General features: G+C 48.9%; 2 protein-coding genes across 2 annotated transcripts in view; one reads left to right on the top strand and one right to left on the bottom strand.

Moving 5' to 3' along the window:
• The window catches only part of BEST4 (bestrophin 4), a 203,935-nt gene that overhangs the window by 72,445 nt on the left and 111,933 nt on the right, over window positions 1–19,557 (bottom strand). The window lies entirely within an intron of this gene.
• The window catches only part of LOC134957184 (E3 ubiquitin/ISG15 ligase TRIM25-like), a 41,989-nt gene that overhangs the window by 18,030 nt on the left and 4,402 nt on the right, over window positions 1–19,557 (top strand). Inside the window, exon 2 of the mRNA XM_063938879.1 lies at window positions 15,933–16,012. Within this exon, the coding sequence (XP_063794949.1) occupies window positions 16,006–16,012 (7 nt within the window). The 5' untranslated portion in view covers window positions 15,933–16,005. The remainder of the gene's footprint in view (window positions 1–15,932; window positions 16,013–19,557) is intronic.

Below are 19,557 nucleotides of genomic sequence, written 5' to 3'. Positions count from 1 at the left end.
CAGTCTTCTAGCTCTGTAAGGGGGCCGGCGGCGCGGCTCTGGGACCCATCCATGGCTGGGCCTGTGATCGTCCCTCTGGAGCTAATGTCCAGTAGCCTAAGAAGCCCAATCCACTCTGCACGCAGGTGAGTTCGCTTCTTCTCCCCTTAGTCCCTCGGTGCAGTGAGCCTGTTGCCAGCAGGTCTCACTGAAAATAAAAAACCTACTTTAAACTTTTACTCTAAGCAGCTCAGGAGAGCCCCTTAGTATGCACCCTTCTCGTTCGGGCACAAAAATCTAACTGAGGCTTGGAGGAGGGTCATAGGGGGAGGAGCCAGTGCACACCAGCTAGTCCTAAAGCTTTTACTTTTGTGCCCAGTCTCCTGCGGAGCCGCTATTCCCCATGGTCCTTTCGGAGTCCCCAGCATCCACTAGGACGTCAGAGAAACCATGTGCCCTGCAGGGGGGGGGGGGCAGATATAACATGTGCAGAGAGTTAGATTTGGGTGGGTTATTTTGTTTCTGTGCAGGGTAAATACTGGTTGCTTTATTTTTACACTGCAATTTAGATTTCACTTTGAATACACCCCACCCAAAGCTGCTCTCTCTGCACATGTTATATCTGCCCCCCCTGCAGTGCACATGGTTTTGCCCAACCGCTAACAAATTTGCTGCTGCGATCAACTCAGAATTAGGTCCATGGTTTTAGCCATTAGGCCCTTTGTCATTTTGAACAATCAGTTGTGCAAAGGTTATACAGCGTTAGTAGAAAATTTGACACTTGAAACACACAGGGTGGACACTTACTATATTCTTACTGTTTACTTATATGGCGTTATAAGGGTTCCGCAGTGCCTAACAAAGTCCATAAACAAATGAGCAAAACCAGAAAACAAGGACTTAGGGCGGTATCCTATTAGCCACGTGAATTTTTTGGCTGATTTCACGATTTTAGCCCAATGGTTATTGGGCTATTCAATTATAGCCTGTTTGTTTGGGCCGAAAAATGTCCAGTTTTCGGCAGATAATACACAGGATCTGGGATAAGTCACGGACCCACGTGTTAGTGCAGCTGTGAGTGCTGCTAAGAGGGGATTATGGCACATGAAGCATAATCCACAATAAATGCTGACGTCGGCCTACACCGTGCAGGGCGCTCAGCTCGGTGAGCGCCCCTGGGAAGTCCGTGCACCCCTTCCCGCAGAACCAGCTACACAGCGCCATCTTCCAGCATTGCAAGCCTTATCCAGCAGGAGGAAGCATTCATTGCAAGGCAATGGCAGTGCCTGGCTGATTAACCCCTGGCTGCCGTGGTTTTATTATATCTGAATCACATTACCTCACTGAGGCCTGGGAGGGTTGCGGATAAGTGCCACCATTGGGGCTAATTGAATAGCCTCTGGCGAATCCACTAGCAGAGGTAAATTACCACTGCTAATTGGATATCCCCCTTATAGTACAAGATGATGTAGGACAAGTACCATGGTTTATAAATATTACTACACCCCCCTTGGCTTTTTACCTATTTTGTTACATTACAAGCTGTAATTTAATTATTATTATTATTATTATTATTTATATATATATATTTTTTTTTTAATCTGAATTTCTGCAGCGGGGTACACTCTGTTCCACAGGGAATACATTGGGGTATAGAGATGGATCTTGATCCAGAGGCACCAACAGGCTAAAGCTTTAGACTGTCCCAGAATGCATTGCGGTGCCTCCTCTATAACCCCGCCTCCAGGCACTGTAAGCTCAGTTTTAGAGTTGGTGCCTGCATGAAGCAGGTCATTTAACAGGGGGCTGCGCTAGGCAGCCTGAAAAAAGCTTTTTAGAAGACTTCAAGGGCTGCAGCACTTCATATGTCAGTGTGACGTACTGTGCTGCGGCTCCATCACCTCCCCAGCAGCGTTGCATACTCCCGATGGCTCTGTTCCCGGGTACTTGCGGCGGAGACGCTCCAGTTTTTAGGCACACCACCACAGACGCTCTCCTGGATCGCGTGGCTGCTACCAAGGAAGGAGGTAAAAGAGCGGGACCTGCCATTAAATCGTGTCCCGGTCGTGGTCTAAGGAGATGGACCGCGACGCTGGTGTGGACACTGTGGCCGAGCAGGGACCCCACTGTATCCACCAGGGCAGAGGAGCACAGGTCGGATAACTAATTATCCACTTTAATAAGGCTCCATAGTACCCGGTGGTGAGGACCAGCATAGGGGATAAGGCGCTTGACCTGTAGCCCCTCCCCCCAGCTCCGGGCACCATCTACTGCTGGTGTTCCCACCCTGGAGCTGCATCACACTCCCCTACACTCCCTCAGACGCTGGGCGCCATCTTACCACAGTAGCTGCGACTGGTCTCCGGGACTGCAGGGCAAGGTCTCCTCAGTAAATCCGCCTGATTTATCAACACCGTGATTCTACAGTGTTATACAGTGTGTGTGTGTGTGTGTGTGTGTGTGTGTATGTATGTATATGTGTATAGATAGATGGATGTATATACACACACACACACACACACACACACACACACACACACACACACACACGGTGCGTCAGGGTCCATATAGTGCGTCACAGTATTTACCGATTAACGGGTACTCTACTGTGTACCCAGTCACATCATACCGGATTTATTCGCTAGTGTTGTGTACTGTGTACTCAATCACTTACTACCAGACATAGGCCCTCATTCCGAGTTGATCGCTAGCTGCTTTCGTTCTCAGCGCAGCGATTAGACAAAAAAACGGCAGTTCTGCGTATGCGGCACAATGCGCACGCGCGTCATACTATTACAACGAACGATGTAGTTTTCACACAAGGTTTAGCAACGCTTTTCAGTCGCACTGCTGGCCACAGAGTGATTGTCAGGAAGTGGGTGTTTCTGGGTGTCAACTGACCGTTTTCAGGGAGTGAGTGAAAAAATGCAGGCATGCCAGATAAAAACGCAGGCGTGGCTGGTGAAATGTAGGCGTGGCTGGCAAAACGCAGGGCGTGTTCGTGACGTCAAAACATGAACTAAATAGTCTGCAGTGATCGCAAGCTAGGAGTAGGTCTGGAGCTACTCTGAAGCTGCACAAAATTATTTTGTAGCCGCTGTGCGTTCCTTTCGGTCGCACTTCTGCTAAGCTAAGATACACTCCCAGAGGGTGGCGGCTTCGCGTTTGCACGGCTGCTAAAAGCAGCTAGCGAGCGAACAACTCCGAATGAGTGCCTTAGTCGCTAGTTTTTGTGTACTGTGTGCGCAGTCGCACGGTAGGGGATTTATTCACAGGTATTGTACGCTGGCTGTATCGTACTAATACGCTCTGCAGTTGCATTCACTAATGTCTAACACAAAGGGCGGGAAGTCCGCAGACGCTCCTGCATCATGCAGCGCATGCACCAAGGATTTGCCTGAGGGGGAAGTTTTAAATGATGGTCTATGTAATATGTGCCATACATCTCCCAGTCAGCCCGCAGCTCCTGTAGCCAATCAGGAGCCACCTTGGGCGGCATTCTCAAATATGCTTAATACGCTTGTGACACGCCTTACGCCCCCAATGAGACCTCCTGTGCCACTGCAGCCACATATTGTCCCTATGGTAAATCCGCCCTGGGCGGATACTCTGTCTACCCAGATACAACAATTGAATCAATCTTTGGTTAGACAAAAATCTACCCCACGTCCCTCTGCGGCCAAGGGGTCAGCTAAGCGGGCCGCCTCCTCACAATCCACTAATATCTCAGATGATACTACTGATAAGGATGGGGAGTATACTGATCCGTCAGACACTGATACAGTTGCTTCTGATGAGGAAACTACAATGCTAGTTGATGTCCCTGACCTAGTGGAGGCTATTAAGCTGATTCTACAGATTGATGATGATGATGATGTAGATCCCACTACTGTGTCTGAGAAACCTGACAAATTCAAACGTCAGAAGGTAGCTAAAGTAGTCTTGCCACATTCTGACCATTTAGTAGACATACGTCAGGAACCCTGATCTTCTCCAGGAAATAAATTCTCCCTGTCTAAAAAGATGCTCGCTCGTTATCCTATCTCTGCTGAGTTGTGTAACAAGTGGGAAAATCCACCGCCGGTAGATTCCCATGTCACCCGTCTTCTGGTGTCATCAACTCTACCGGTTACCACTGTCACTTCACTGAAGGAACCGATAGATAAGCGTGTCGAATGATGCCTGAAGTCTATTTACTCCCTTACAGGTGCTGTACATAGACCCACTATAGCAGCCTCCTGGGCCGCAAAAGCAATTGAAGCATGGGTTCAGGCAATAGAGGAAGAGCTGTATCAGGATATATCTGACAACGCCAGACAATATCTCTCATACTACCACCGCCTCCCACTATATTCAGGAGGCATCCTCTGAGGCAGGAGTAATGGCGGCCCAGGCATCGACTATGTCCATCCTAGCTTGCCGTATTCTGTGGCTGAGGTCATGGAAAGTGGACTTGGACTCCAAAAAGACCTTGGAGGTACTCCCTTTTAACCACTTAACTGACGATTAATTTAGCCGAAAACCGCTCCGAAATTGTCGAGTTTTTTTATGAGTGAATTAGGTGAACAACATGAATTTAACCCTATCCCAAATTATTTTAGTTTATAAAAAAAAAAAAAAGATCCCCCCCCAAACATTGAAACATTGATCAGGAAGATCGAGAACATCGCGACCATCACGGCTTTCATTTTGAAAGCCGGGACAGCCTGCAGGTATACAGAGGGGGTCTGGGGGTGGCTTGGGAGGGTTCATTTACTCTCCCCAGTGGCTGCCATTGTCTGCAGCCGCTGGAGGGGGGGGGGGGATCCTGCTGTGCTGACCGATCAGCAGTGATCGGCAGCACGGCAGACACAGGGGGAGAGTGCAGGGAGGCAGAGGGACCTTCCGGTCCCTCTGACAGCAGCAGCGGAGGGAAGTTTATCTTCCCTGCCGCTGCTGACACTCTCTGTCTGACTGGTCGCATCCTGTGCGACCAGGCCAGATAGAGCACTTGCAGCCATGCCAGGCAAGTGGTTAAGGGACACATCCTATTTGGGGAAGAACTGAATAAGATTGTAACTGAGTTAGCGGCTGCTAAGACTGCATTTCTCTTGAATACTAATCATTCTGCACAGAAGGCAAAGAGTACCACTTTTCGTTCCTTTTCGACCTCCAGGGAAAGCAAAAGGTCAGGCATACCCGAGACAAGCTCATACTTCCAAACCCACTAAGCCTAAAGCAAAACAATCCTGGGCTGCCCGTCAGCCTGCTGCCAAACAAGACAACTCTACTGCTTGACGGGGCGGGCCTCCCCCTGGGGGATCCCAGGATAGGAGGCCGACTTCTACAATTCACCCAGGTCTGGTTAAAGACCACTTCAGACGCATGGGTGCGAGAAGTCGTCTCACAGGTACGCAGTCTCTTTCAAGAGACGTTCCCCTTGCCAGTTCCGAACAACTGTTATCCCTTCGGACTCGTTGAAAGCGCAAGCTCTACACCTGGTTGTGCGTTCCCTCCTGGATACAGGAGTGGTGGTGCCGGTATCCCTGTCCCAGAGAGACGGAGGATACTTCTCAACCCTGTTTCTAGTCCCAAAACCAAATGGGGCTTTCCGGCCTATACTCAACCTCAAATCGCTGAACAAATTTGTGAGAGTGTCCAAGTTCTTTATGGAAACGCTGCGCTCAATTGTACTGGCCATGGAACCCGGGGACTATATGGTATCCCTGGATATACAGGATGCTTATCTGCATATACCTATTGCCATGTCGCATCAGCAGTATCTGCGGTTTGCTATTGGCAACTTTCATTATCCATTCCAGGCTCTGCCGTTTGGACTGGCCACAGCTCCTCCGATCTTCACCAAGGTTATGGCCGTGATGACGGCTTATCTCCGCCATCATGGAATCAGGATCCTGCCGTATCTAGATGACCTGCTGATCCTGGCGAACTCCCAAGATGTCCTCCTCAGTCATCTACAACTGACGATACACTTCCTACAAGCCCACGTGTGGCTCGTCAATTGGAAGAAGTCCTCGCTGGTCCCTGCTCGAAGCATGGTGCACCTGGGAGCACTACTGGATACACACAGCCAAAGACTGTTTCTGTCTCCAGAGAAAATCCTGAAACTCCAGGACAGGATAAGATACTTCCTCTCTTGCCCAAGAGTGTCGATCTACTCGGCGATGCAAGAACTAGGCCTCATGGTGTCGGTATTCGACATGGTAGAGTGTGCTCAATTTCATTCCCGCCCTCTACAGAGGTTAATCTGTTCCAAGTGGGACAGTCTGCCTCATCAGATCAGGTCTCAAATTATCTCCTTGACTCCGGAGGTTTGTCTGTCGCTGAGCTGGTGGCTACAGGACTAGCAGTTGACCAGAGGCCGTCCCTTCTGGATTCCCAACTGGGTCCTACCGATAACGGACGCCAGTCTGAGGGGTTGGAGAGCGGTGTTGGAGCAACACTCTCTCCAGGGTAGGTGGACCAAGGAGGAATCTCTCCTCCCGAAAAGCATTCTGGAATTGTGGGCAGTGTTCAATGCCTTGACTCTTGCCCCTGCCTCTGATACAGAACAGGCCTGTTCAGGTACAGTCAGACAACGCCACCACGGTGGCTTACATAAATCATCAAGGTGGCACTCGAAGCTGCATGACAATGATGGAAATGTCAAAAATCCTCCGTTGGGCGGAACGCCATCTGCCAGCAATATCGGCAGAGTTCATTTAGGGAGTCCTCAACTGGGAAACGGATTTCGTCAGTCGTCAGGACGTGCACGCCGGAGAGTGGAGTCTTCATCAGGAAGTCTTTCAACTCCTATGTAGACCTGGTGGCGTCTCGACACAATCACAAAGTTCCGGTCTTCGGCTCAAGAACAAGGGATCCTCAAGCAGTGTTCGTGGACGCATTTGGCAATTCCATGGAACTTTCGGCTGCCTTACGTGTTCCCTCCGGTGTCACTCCTGCCCAGAGTAATAAGGAAGTTCAAGCAAGAAGGAGGAATCCTACTTCTGATCGCTCCAGCGTGGCCCAGACGGCATTGGTTCTCAAACCTACAGGGTCTCTCGTTAGAGCGTCCCCTTATGCTTCCGCAGCAACCAGACCTCCTTGTTCAGGGCCCCTGTGTCTACGCTGGCTTTGACGGCGTGGCTCTTGAAGCTTCAGTCCTGAGAGCCAAAGGTTTTTCTGAGGCGGTTATTCAAACTATGTTGAAGGCCCGTAAGCCGGCTTCTGTCCGGATTTATCATAGGGTCTGGAAATCTTACTTCACCTGGTGTGCCACTAAGAATTGTGATGCTTTCAATTTCAGTGCTGCCAATCTTTTTTGGCTTTTCTGCAACGGGCCTGGACTTAGGCCTTTTGTCTGGCCTCCCTAAAGGTTCATACTTCTGCCTTGGCAGTTTGGTTTCAGAGAAAACTTGCGACTCTTCCTGAGGTTCACACATTCACTCGGGTGTTCTTCGGATTCAACCTCCCTATGTTCCTCCTGTGGCTCCTTGGGATTTGTCGGTTGTTCTGAATGCCCTACAAGAGTCTCCGTTTGAACCTCTTGAGTCTGTGGACCGCAAATGGCTTATGCTTATGGTCTTGTTTTTACAGGCTATTGCCTCTGCTAGACAGGTTTCAGACTTGGGTGCCTTATCCTGTAGGTCTCCCTTTCTGATTTTTCACAGTGACCGGGCAGTTCTTACAATGTGCCCTGGTTATCTAGCTAAGGTGGTGTCTTCTTTCCACCTTAACCAAGAGATTGTGGTTCCGGCCCTTATCTCTCCTGATTTGTCCTCCAAAGAGCGGTCTTTGGATTTGGTACGGGCTCTCCGTATTTGTGAAGAGGACAGCCTCCATTAGGAAGTCTGATTCTCTTTGTACTTTTTGGTTTTCACAAACGTGGCTGGCCTGCGAATAAGCAGACCCTGGCCAGATGGATTAGAATGGTGATTGCACATGCTTATGTACAGGCTAGTCTTCCAGCTCCTGCTACAATCAAAGCCCATTCTACTCAGTCTGTTGGTCCTTCTTGGGCGACCCTTGAGCAATTGTGCAAGGCAGCTACGTGGTCCTCAGTGAACACGCTCATAAGGTTCTATGCCTTCGATACTTCCACCTCCCAGGATGCTTCCTTTGGACGCCAGGTTCTTGTGCCCACTGCAGTGCATCCCCTCCCATGAGGAACTGCTTTAGGACATCCCCCGATGTTGTTATTCCCTGTGGAATACCAGTGTACCCCGCTGCAGAAAAGGAGATTTATGGTAAGAACTTATCCTTGTTAAATCTCTTTCTGCGAGGTACACTGGATTCCACAGGGCGCCCGCCCTGACGCACCTAGATTCTTTGGGTTGGTCTGGCATTAGCCGCTGATACCTTCCCCTGTCGTGAAAATGTGATGTCTGTGGCTACTAACTGTTGTCGTCTTTTACCTGCTATTGCATTGGACTGGTTAACAAAACTGAGCTCCAGTGCCTGGAGGTGGGGATATAGAGGAGGCGGCGCTATGCATCCTGGGAACAGTCAAAGCTTTTAGCCTGTTGGTGCCTCGGATCAAGATCCTACTCTACACCCCGATGTTATTCCCTGTGGAATCCAGTGTACCTTGCAGAAAGATTTAACAAGGGTAAGTTCTTACCATAAATCTCCTTATACACTGCTACAGGCGTGGCTTTAAGACCCACTATTGCTTGTGCGTGGATTTCTAAAGCCATAGTAAAGTGGTCAGGCACATTACTGGAGGAATTAGATACTATGGATAGGAGTGACATTGACTTGTTTTTACGTCGCATACAGGATTCTGCAGGTTTCATTGTGGTGGCCATGAAGGACATTGGCCTGCTTAATGCAAGGGCTATTTCCATGGCAGTCTCGGTGCGCAGAGGACTCTGGCTACGCCAATGGACTGCGGATGCAGAATCCAAGAAAAATGTGGAGTACCTACCCTTCACAGGTCAGGCCCTGTTTGGGGACGCATTGGATGCGTGGATTTCCACGGCGACTGTGGGTAAGTCGACCTTTCTTCCCTCAGCAGTAGCACCGGCTAGGAAATCTTATCCTACGCCTACACTGCAGTCCTTTTCGGACCGCAAAATTTAAAAAATCCTTCTCTAGAGGAGGTCGGGGAAAATCCAGAAAACCTGCACCAACAGGGTCCCAGGAACAGAAACCAGGTTCTGCTTCTTCAAAATCTTTAGCATGATGGTGGACCTCCCAGCCTGGAGATCGGGCAGGTGGGGGCGAGACTAAAAAATTTCAGTCACGTCTGGGCGTCATCACGCCTAGACCCCTTGGTAAAAGATATTGTTACCCAGGGCTACAGACTGGAATTTATAGAACTCCCACCTCACAGATTCTTCAAATCAGGCTTACCAGCTTCGCTGACAGAAAGTGCTATCCTACAGGAAGCCATTAAAAAATTGGTGAAAACAAATGTCATTGTTACAGTTCCACCTCACCTAAAAGCACAGGGGTTATTACTCAAACCTGTTTGTGGTACCGAAACTGGACGGTTCGGTAAGACCAATATTGAACCCCTACTTGAGGGTATTCAAATTCAAGATGGAGTCTCAGAGTGGTAATTTCTGGTCTGGAGGAGGGGGAGTTCCTAGTATCCCTGGATATCAAGGGTGCGTACTTTCACATTCCGATCTGGCAACCTCACCAGACTTATCTAAGATTTGTGCTGCAGGACTGTCACTATCCATTCCAGACAATGCAGTTTGACCTGTCCACAGCACCGAGGGTGTTCACCAAGGTCATGGCAGAGATGATGCTCCTCCTCCGCATGCAAGGAGTGAACATAATTCCATATCTGGACGATCTCCTGATAAAAGCATCTTCCAGGGGAGAGCCTGTTGCAGAGTATTGCTCTCTCAACTCGACTGCTCCAGGATCATGGGTTGATCCTGAATCTTCCAAAGTCACATTTGGAGCCGACCAGGAGACTCCCCTTCCTGGGGATGATACTCGACACGGAAGTACAGAGGGTGTTTCTACCGGTGGATAAAGCGTTGGTGATCCAATCAATGGTCCAGGATGTCCTGAAGCCAGCCCGGGTATCGGTTCATCAGTGCATTCGCCTTCTGGGAAAGATGGTAGCCTCCTACAAAGCTCTGCAGTATGGAAGATTCCATGCAAGGTTCTTCCAGCTGGATCTCCGGGACAAGTGGTCAGGCTCGCATCTTCACATGCACGTATCGCCTGTTGCCAAAGGCCAGGATTTCACTCCTCTGGTGGCTGCAAACTTCTCACCTACTCGAGGGCCGCAGGTTAGGGATTCAGAATTGGATCCTTCTAACCACGGATGCAAGTCTCAGAGGTTGGGGAGCAGTCACCCGGGGGGAAAACTTCCAAGGAAAGTGGTCAAGTCTGGAATCCATCCTCCCAATAAACATTCTGGAACTAAGGGCCATATACAACACCCTTCTACAAGCGGCACATCTTCTGCGAGATCAAGCCATTCACGTTCAATCGGACAATGTCACGGCAGTGTCCTACATAAATAGGCAGGGCGGAACGAAGAGCAGTGCTGCAATGTCAGAGGTAACAAGAATCCTCCTCTGGGCAGAAAGGCACAAGGTGGCGCTGTCGGCAATCTTCATTCCGGGAGTAGACAACTGGGAAGCGGACTTCCTCAGCAGACACAATCTCCATCCAGGAGAATGGGGCCTCTACCCGGAGGTATTCGCAGAGGTAACAAGCCAATGGGGTGTACCTCAAATAGACCTGATGGCCTCTTGCCTCAACAAGATGCCCCGGTAACTCTGTGGGTGTTCCAGTCAGTGTATGTGTTCCCTCCACTTCCTTTCATCCGAAGTATTCTCAAACTAATAAAAAGAATAAGCGTTCCGGCGATCCTCATTGCTCCGGACTGGCCAAGAAGGGCTTGGTACGCGGATCTTCTGGAATTACTGCTAGAGGATCTGAGGCCTCTTCCTCTTCGCGAGGACCTTCTACAACAGGGGCCGTTCGCCTATCAAGACTTACCACGGCTACGTTTGACGGCATGGAGGTTGAACGCCAGATCTTAGCTTGGAAGGGCATTCGGAACAAAGTCATTCCTACTCTGATACAGGCTAGGAAGGGAGTAACGTCTAAGCATTACCATCGGATTTGGAAAAAGTATGTGTCTTGGTGTGTATCCAAGAAGTTTCCAACAGTGGAGTTTCAACTAGGACGGTTTCTCCTCTTTCTGCAAGTATGTGCGGATGTGGGCCTACGCTTGGGCTCCATAAAGGTCCAGATTTCGGCCTTGTCCATTTTCTTCCAGAAACAATTGGCTGCTCTCCCTGAGGTTCAGACCTTTTTGAAAGGAGTTCTGCACATCCAACCACCCTTTGTGCCTCCTACGGCACCTTGGGATCCTAATGTGGTGCTGCACAGTTCCTGCAATCTGATTGGTTCGAACCTTTACAGGAGGTGGACGTAAAGTTTCTTACTTGGAAGGCGGTCACACTGTTGGCATTGGCATCTGCAAGACGTGTGTCAGAATTGGGGGCATTGTCGCACAAGAGCCCCTACTTGATTTTCGATGAGGATAGAGCTGAGCTCAGAACGCGTCAGCAATTTCTTCCAAAGGTTGTGTCGGCTTTTCAGATCAAGCAACCTATTGTGGTGCCAGTGGCTACTGACACCTCAATTACCTCAAAGTCCTTGGATGTTGTGTGAGTTTTGAAGATATATGTGAAGAGAACTTCTCGTCACAGGAAGTCGGACGCACTATTTGTCCTTTATGATCCCAACAAGATTGGGTGTCCTGCTTCTAAGCAGACAATTTCTCGTTGGATCAGGCTTACTACCCAGCATGCTTATTCTACGGCAGGATTGCCGATTCCAAAATCTGTTCAGGCCCACTCTACTCGTAAGGTGGGTTCTTCCTGGGCGGCTGCCCGGGGGGTGTCTGCTTTACAACCTTGCCGATTAGCTACTTGGTCAGGGTCGAACACGTTTGCTAAGTTCTACAAGTTCGATACTTTGGCCGCTGAGGACCTTAAATTTGGTCAATCTGTTCTGCAGGAACCTCAGCACTCTCCCTCCCGTACTGGGAGCTTTGGTACATCCCCGTGGTACTAAATGGAACCCCAGCATCCTCTAGGACGTAAGAGAAAATAGGATTTGAAATACCTACTGGTAAATCCTTTTCTCGTAGTCCGCTTCGTGATCCTGCTTGGGTTAAGCATTGTTGGTTCAGCCGTTGCTAAATTGTTTCAGGCTGGTTAGCTTGGCTTTCCTTTTGTTATGTGTGAGCTGGTGTGAATCTCACCGCTATCTGTATTTCCTTCTCTTAAAGTATGTCCGTCTCCTCGTGCACAGTTTCTAGACTGAGTCTGGCAGGAGGGGCATAGAGGGAGGAGCCAGCCTACACTATTAAACTCTTAAAGTGCCAGTGGCTCCTAGTGGACCTGTCTATACCCCATGGTACTTAATGGAACCCCAGCATCCTCTACGGACTACGAGAAAAGGATTTATCATATTTTTGCTTATTTCAGCCTAACCCTAAACCTAGGCCTAACGCTGACCCTAAAGAGAACACAAAAATATAATGTCGACTATTTGGTGTCTTCTCCCCCCTACCCCCACGCCAGAGCCGGTAGACCACTGCTTCCGCTCACTGATCTTAGACTGCACGTCATATCAGTCATACTGTCCCAGCATCAGGTGTAAGGTGGCGGAGCTAGCGGGGACATGGTCACACACTAAGGAGCGTAGTGTGATCAGATTCCTGCAGCTGAGATTGATCGCCATCTTGCCATGGTGTACGGTGATGACATTGTCAGGTTTGGTGCACTGCCTTTGTCCGCTGTGTTGGACGTGCTTGGCTGGCTGGATCACTGTTCATCTTGAACGACTGTCCTGCCATTATCAATGGTAACAATACTTATTTTAGTAAAAAGATAGCGTTACTTTTTATTTTCACAATGTTTTTAAATTCATAAATTGCTCGCTATAATCCACAAATGCTTACAAGACAAAACCATTTTTAGTTATTATTGCAGGATCATAACAAATGATGTGCCTGTAATTTTTGCCTAATCCAGTGGTTTCCAAACTTTCTTTTCAGTCACGGCACCCCTAGGCCAAAAGTTTTTCTTATTTGGAAATAACTAAAAAAAAAATCTATATTAAATTAAGTAAATGGTGTTTAAATGTCATCCTTAGGTTCAGTTGCGTGGTGAGGGACAGGATTCACTTCTGTTTGTCCACATATTTTATGATTGGAAGTAGAGTGGCCAATCCCGGGATAGGCGGGATCCCGGCCTCACATTGGCTGGGATTCCATCCTGGGATTGGAGCTTCCAATCCCGGGGGTTTCAGGAATGGGACCACTTTAATATTTTCTATGCCGGGCAGTGTTGAGCGTCCTCAGGAGGCTCAGACGCTGGCCGGCTCAGCTCCCCCTCACTTTGGCCGGGCGCACTGCGCAGCGTGACGTTAAGCCAGAGGTCATGCTGTGCAGCCGCAGGACCTCACCGCCGCACTGCCTGCCCAGCCGCCGGACCTCACAGCAAGTGGCTCACCCTCCCTCCCATCTAGATTAGTTAGTTATCTGGGCAGGGCAGGAGGGGTGGGACACACTGAAAAACAGCCAATCCCGGCGATTTTATGGAACATTCGATTTTTACCACAAAATCGCAAATTTTCCGCAAATTGCAAATGTAATTGGGTGCGGGACTGGACAAAATCACAAGTTTTCAGCCGCTAACAAAAATCACAAGGGAGTCACTTATGTCAGTTGCGGACCTGCCAGCCAATTAGGGAGCGCGATGTCATAGCACTCTCCTAATTGGCTGTGCGCTCCTTGTCTGTCAATCAGGCAGAGTGCATAGGCTATAATGGACCTCAATTAACCTCGCTGTCTACCGCAGACTGCAAAGTTCCCACCATAGACTATACTGGGGATGGCGATCCTCCATTATAGCCTATGCGCTCTGCCTGATTGGCTGTGCATGCCTGGCCTGTCAATCAGGAGAGTGCTATGACATGGCGCTCCCTGATTGGCTGGCGGGTCCCCAAATGACCGAAGTCACGAGGGGTCCCTCCATTCCCGGAAAGGGGATCCATGTGTAAACCGTGGACGTGTCTTTTTTTTTTTTTTTTTTTTTCATTATTATTATTTTTTTTAACCCCCTGGATGCCTACATGGACTGAAGATGACAGATCTACACCGGATTGTTGGTGAGTATCATTGTTATTTTTTTTTACAGGTACCCTAATGGATTCTATGGGACAAGTGAACATGAATGGCAGTGTGGGATGTAGGTAAGTGTGTGTGAATAAAATTATACTTTCACCGGGGGGGGGGGGGGGGTTGGTTATTTGAATATTTATTTTGTTGTGGAACTACAGGTACCAGCGGGCCCTTTAATGCCCCGCATGCTGGTACTTGTGGTTCTCAAAGTACCAGCATGCGGCGGAGGCTTGCTGGCACCTGTAGTCCCCCCCCCCCTTCCCTCAAAAGACAATATTTAATTTAATTTTTTTTTTTTTTTACACTTTTATGGCTATAAGCCTGCCATCCACAGCCCAAGGATGGCAAGGACAGCCCCGGGCTTCATCCCTGGCCCTTGGGTTCCTGGAGGGGGTTGGGACCCCTTTATTTTAGGGGTCCCCACTCCCCCAGGGAACCCCGACCAGGGGTGACTAGTTGGAGTGTGTGATGCTCTGGCTGCAGGGACCTATATGAAAGTGTCCCCCGGCTGCGTCATAACCTCCCTGGCTAGTGGAGCCTGGTGCTGGTTTTAAAAATATGGGGGACCCCTACTTCTTTTGGGTGTTTTTTTTTTTTTTTAACTCTTTCTTTACTTTTACAAAAACATGCCTGGACCTCACTGATCTGGGCATGCTTCTGGCTAAGTGCACAAAGTAATTAAAACATGTACTATAAACCGCATATTTCCTTTACTAAAAATCGCAAAAAATTGTGTGTGATTTCAGTTTTAATCCTAAAAATCTCACCGTATTACATTTGCGATTTTTAGCTAAAAATCGCAAGTTTCAAACATGCGATTTTTAGTAAACTACAAAAATCGCCACCTATTACATCTGGCCCATGATGTCCATCGAGTTCAAGCTGTATTATATATCCTACACTGTTCTGTATGTAATTATAGTTTATCTACAATGACGACGATGAAGTTTTTAGTCCGGTTGACAACTGTAAACCATGGTATTGCTAAAATACGTTCATTTTAAATGTTATATCCTTGGATATCTTTTTCAGTTAGAACATAGGCCCTCATTCCGAGTTGATCGCTCGCAAGGCGAATTTAGCAGAGTTGCTCAGGCTAAGCCTACGCCTACTGGGAGTGTATCTTAGCTTCTTTAAATTGCGACCGATGTATTCGCAATATTGCGATTACAAACTACTTAGCAGTTTTAGAGTAGCTTCAGACTTACTCGGCATCTGCGATCAGTTCAGTGCTTGTCGTTCCTGGTTTGACGTCATAAACACACCCAGCGTTCGCCCAGACACTCCCCCGTTTCTCCGGCCACTCCTGCGTTTTTTCCGGAAACGGTAGCGTTTTTATCCACACGCCCCGAAAACGCAGTGTTTCCGCCCAGTAACACCCATTTCCTGTCAATCACACTACGATCGCCGGAGCGAAGAAAAAGCCGTGAGTAAAAATACTATCTTCATTGTAAAATTACTTGGCGCAGTCGCAGTGCGATTATTGCGCATGCGTACTAAGCGGAATTTCACTGCGATGCGATGAAAATTACCGAGCGAACGACTCGGAATGAGGGCCATAGTAACATCGTTAATGCGGTTGAAAAGAGGCAAATTGCCCATAGAGTTCAACCTGTATTATAATTCTTACCCTATTCTGTATTAAGCTAAGTTTACTATAATGTCTCTGCTGAAGTGATGTTTTAAGACTAATTAACTATAATTCGTGCTCTTCCCAAAATATAATTATTTTAAATGCTATATCCTTGGATATCTTTTTCAGTTAGAAATGTATCTTAACCATTTTTTTATGTATTTACAGAGTCCACCATTACTACCTTCTCTGGCAGAGAGTTCCAAATCCTTACGGCCCTTCCTGTGAAGAACCCTTTCCTATGTTTGGTACGAAATTTTCTCTCCACTAGCCTCAGAGGGTGACCGCGTGTCCTGTGCAGAGTTCTCTCAATAAACAAATCGCCTGATAGCTCCTTGTATTTGAAGATATTAATAATGTCTCCTCTTAGATGCCTCTTTCTCTGACGTCCTAAGTGGATGCTGGGACTCCGTAAGGACCATGGGGAATAGCGGTTCCGCAGGAGACTGGGCACAACTAAAGAAAGCTTTAGGACTACCTGGTGTGCACTGGCTCCTCCCCCTATGACCCTCCTCCAGACCTCAGTTAGAATCTTGTGCCCGGCTGAGCTGGATGCACACTAGGGGCTCTCCTGAGCTCCTAGAAAAGAAAGTATATTTTAGGTTTTTTATTTTCAGTGAGATCTGCTGGCAACAGACTCACTGTTACGAGGGACTAAGGGGAGAAGAAGCGAACCTACCTGATTGGAGCTAGTTTGGGCTTCTTAGGCTACTGGACACCATTAGCTCCAGAGGGATCGAACACAGGACCCGACCTCGATCGTTCGGTCCCGGAGCCGTGCCCCCGTCCCCCTTACAGAGCCAGAAGCATGAAGATGGTCCTGAAAATCGGCGGCAGAAGACTTCGGTCTTCAACAAGGTAGCGCACAGCACTGCAGCTGTGCGCCATTGCTCCTCATGCACACCTCACACTCCGGTCACTGATGGGTGCAGGGCGCTGGGGGGGGGGCGCCCTGAGCAGCAATATTAACACCTTGGCTGGCAAATTATTCACAATATATAGTCCTAGAGGCTATATATGTGAAAAATACCCCTGCCAGAGATCCATAAAAAGCGGGAGAAAGTCCGCCGAAAAAGGGGCGGGGCTATCTCCCTCAGCACACTGGCGCCATTTTCTCTTCACAGTGCAGCTGGAAGACAGCTCCCCAGGCTCTCCCCTGTAGTTTTCAGGCTCAAAGGGTTAAAAAGAGAGGGGGGGGGCACTAAATTTAGGCGCTAAATTGTGTATTATAGCAGCTATAAGGGAAAAATCACTGTGGGAAGTGTGAATCCCTGTATTATATAGCGCTTTGGTGTGTGCTGGCATACTCTCTCTCTGTCTCCCCAAAGGACTTTGTGGGGTCCTGTCCTCAGTCAGAGCATTCCCTGTGTGTGTGCGGTGTGTTGGTACGGCTGTGTCGACATGTTTGATGAGGAAGGTTACGTGGAAGGCGGAGCAGATGCCGATAAATGTGATGTCTCCCCCTGTGGGGCCCACACCAGAGTGGATGGATAGGTGGAAGGTATTAACCGACAGTGTCAACTCCTTACATAAAAGGCTGGATGACGTAACAGCTGTGGGACAGCCGGCTTCTCAGCCCGCGCCTGCCCAGGCGTCTCAAAGGCCATCAGGGGCTCAAAAAAACGCCCGCTACCTCAGATGGCAGACACAGATGTCGACACGGAGTCTGACTCCAGTGTCGACGAGGTTGAGACATATACACAATCCACTAGGAACATCCGTTGCATGAGCTCGGCAATGAAAAATGTATTACACATTTCTGACATTAACTCGAGTACCACAAAACAGGGGTTTTATGTTTGGGGAGAAAAAGCAACCAGTGTTTTGTTCCCCCATCAGATGAGGTGTGAAGAGGCGTGGGTTCCCCCGATAAGAAACTGGTAATTTCTAAAAGTTACTGATGGCGTACCCTTTCCCGCCAGTGGATAGGTCACGTTGGGAGATATCCCCTAGGGTGGATAAGGCGCTCACACGTTTGTCAAAAAAGGTGGCACTGCCGTCTTAGGATACGGCCACTTTGAAGGAGCCTGCTGATAAAAAACAGGAGGCTATCCTGAAGTCTGTATATACACACTCGGGTACTATACTGAGACCTGCTATTGCCTCAGCATGGATAGTGCTGCTGCAGCGGGGTCTGTTACCCTGTCAGGACAGGGATACTATTTGGCTAACCATAGAGCATATTAAAGACGAAGTCTTATATATGAGGGATGCACAGAGGGATATTTGCCGGCTGGCATTCAGAATTAATGCAATGTCCATTCTGCCAGGAGGGTATCAGGGACCCGGCAGTGGACAGGTGATGCTGACTTTAAAAGGCACATCTGCCTTATAAGGGTGAGGAATTGTTGGGGATGGTCTCTGGGACCTCGTATCCACAGCAACAGCTGGGAAGAATTTTTTTTTTTACCTCGGGTTTCCTCACAGCCTAAGAAAGCACTGTATTATCAGGTACAGCCCTTTCGGCTTCAGAAAAGCAAGCGGGTCAAAGGCGCTTCCTTTCTGCACAGAGTCAAGGGAAGAGGGAAAAAAGCTGCACCAGACAGCCAGTTCCCAGGATCAAAAATCTTCCCCCGCTTCCTCTGAGTCCGCCGCATGACGCTGGGGCTCCACAGGTGGAGCCAGGTGCGGTGGGGGCGCGTTTCGGGAACTTCAGCGACCAGTGGGCTCGCTCACAGGTGGATCCCTGGGTTCTGCAAGTAGTATTACAGGGATACAAGCTGGAGTTCGAGGCGACTCCCCCTCGCCGTTACCTCAAATCAGCCTTGCCTGCTGCCCTCGGAGAAAGGGGAGGTAGTACTGGCGGCAATTCACAAGCTGTACTTCCAGCTGGGGATAATCAAGGTACCCCTCCTTCAACAAGGCCGGGGTTACTATTCCACAATGTTTGTGGTACCGAAACCAGTCGGTTCGGTGAGACCCATTCTAAAATTGAAATCCTTGAACACTTATATACAAAGGTTCAAGTTCAAAATGGAATCGCTCAGGGCGGTTATTGCAAGCCTGGAAGAAGAGGATTACATGGTTTCACTGGACATCAAGGATGCTTACCTGCATGTCCCCATTTACCCTCCTCACCAGGAGTACCTCAGGATTGTGGTACAGGACTGTCATTACCAATTCCAGACGTTGCCGTTGGTCTGTCCCCGGCACCGAGGGTATTTACCAAGGTAATGGCCGAAATGATGATACTCCTTCAAAAATAAAAAAAAAGGGAGTTATAATTATCCCTACTTTGACGATCTCCTTATAAAGGCGAGGTCCAGGGAGCAGTTCTTGGTCGGAGTAGCACTATCTCGGGAAGTGCTACAACAGCACGGCTGGATTCTGAATATTCCAAAGTCACAGCTGGTTCCTACGACGCGTCTACTGTTCCTGGGTATGGTTCTGGACACAGAACAGAAAAAAGTGTTTCTCCCGGAGGAGAAGGTCAAGGAGTTGTCATCTCTAGTCAGAGACCTCCTAAAACAAATACAGGTGTCGGTGCATCAATGCACGCGAGTCCTGGGTAAGATGGTAGCTTCTTACGAAGAAATTCCATTCGGCAGGTTCCATGCAAGGATCTTCCAGTGGGATCTGTTGGACAAGTGGTCCGGGTCGCATTTTCAGATGCATCGGCTGATAACCCTGTCTCCAAGGGCCTGGGTGTCGCTGTTGTGGTGGCTGCAGAGTGCTCATCTTCTAGAGGGCCGCAGATTCGGCATACAGGACTGGGTCCTGGTGACCACGGATGCCAGCCTTCGAGGCTGGGGGGCAGTCACACAGGGAAGAAACTTCCAAGGACTATGGTCGA

This window comes from Pseudophryne corroboree, chromosome 9 (genome assembly GCF_028390025.1).
Source record: "Pseudophryne corroboree isolate aPseCor3 chromosome 9, aPseCor3.hap2, whole genome shotgun sequence".
Lineage (NCBI taxonomy): Eukaryota > Metazoa > Chordata > Amphibia > Anura > Myobatrachidae > Pseudophryne > Pseudophryne corroboree.
This window is presented reverse-complemented; position numbering and strand designations above follow the sequence as displayed.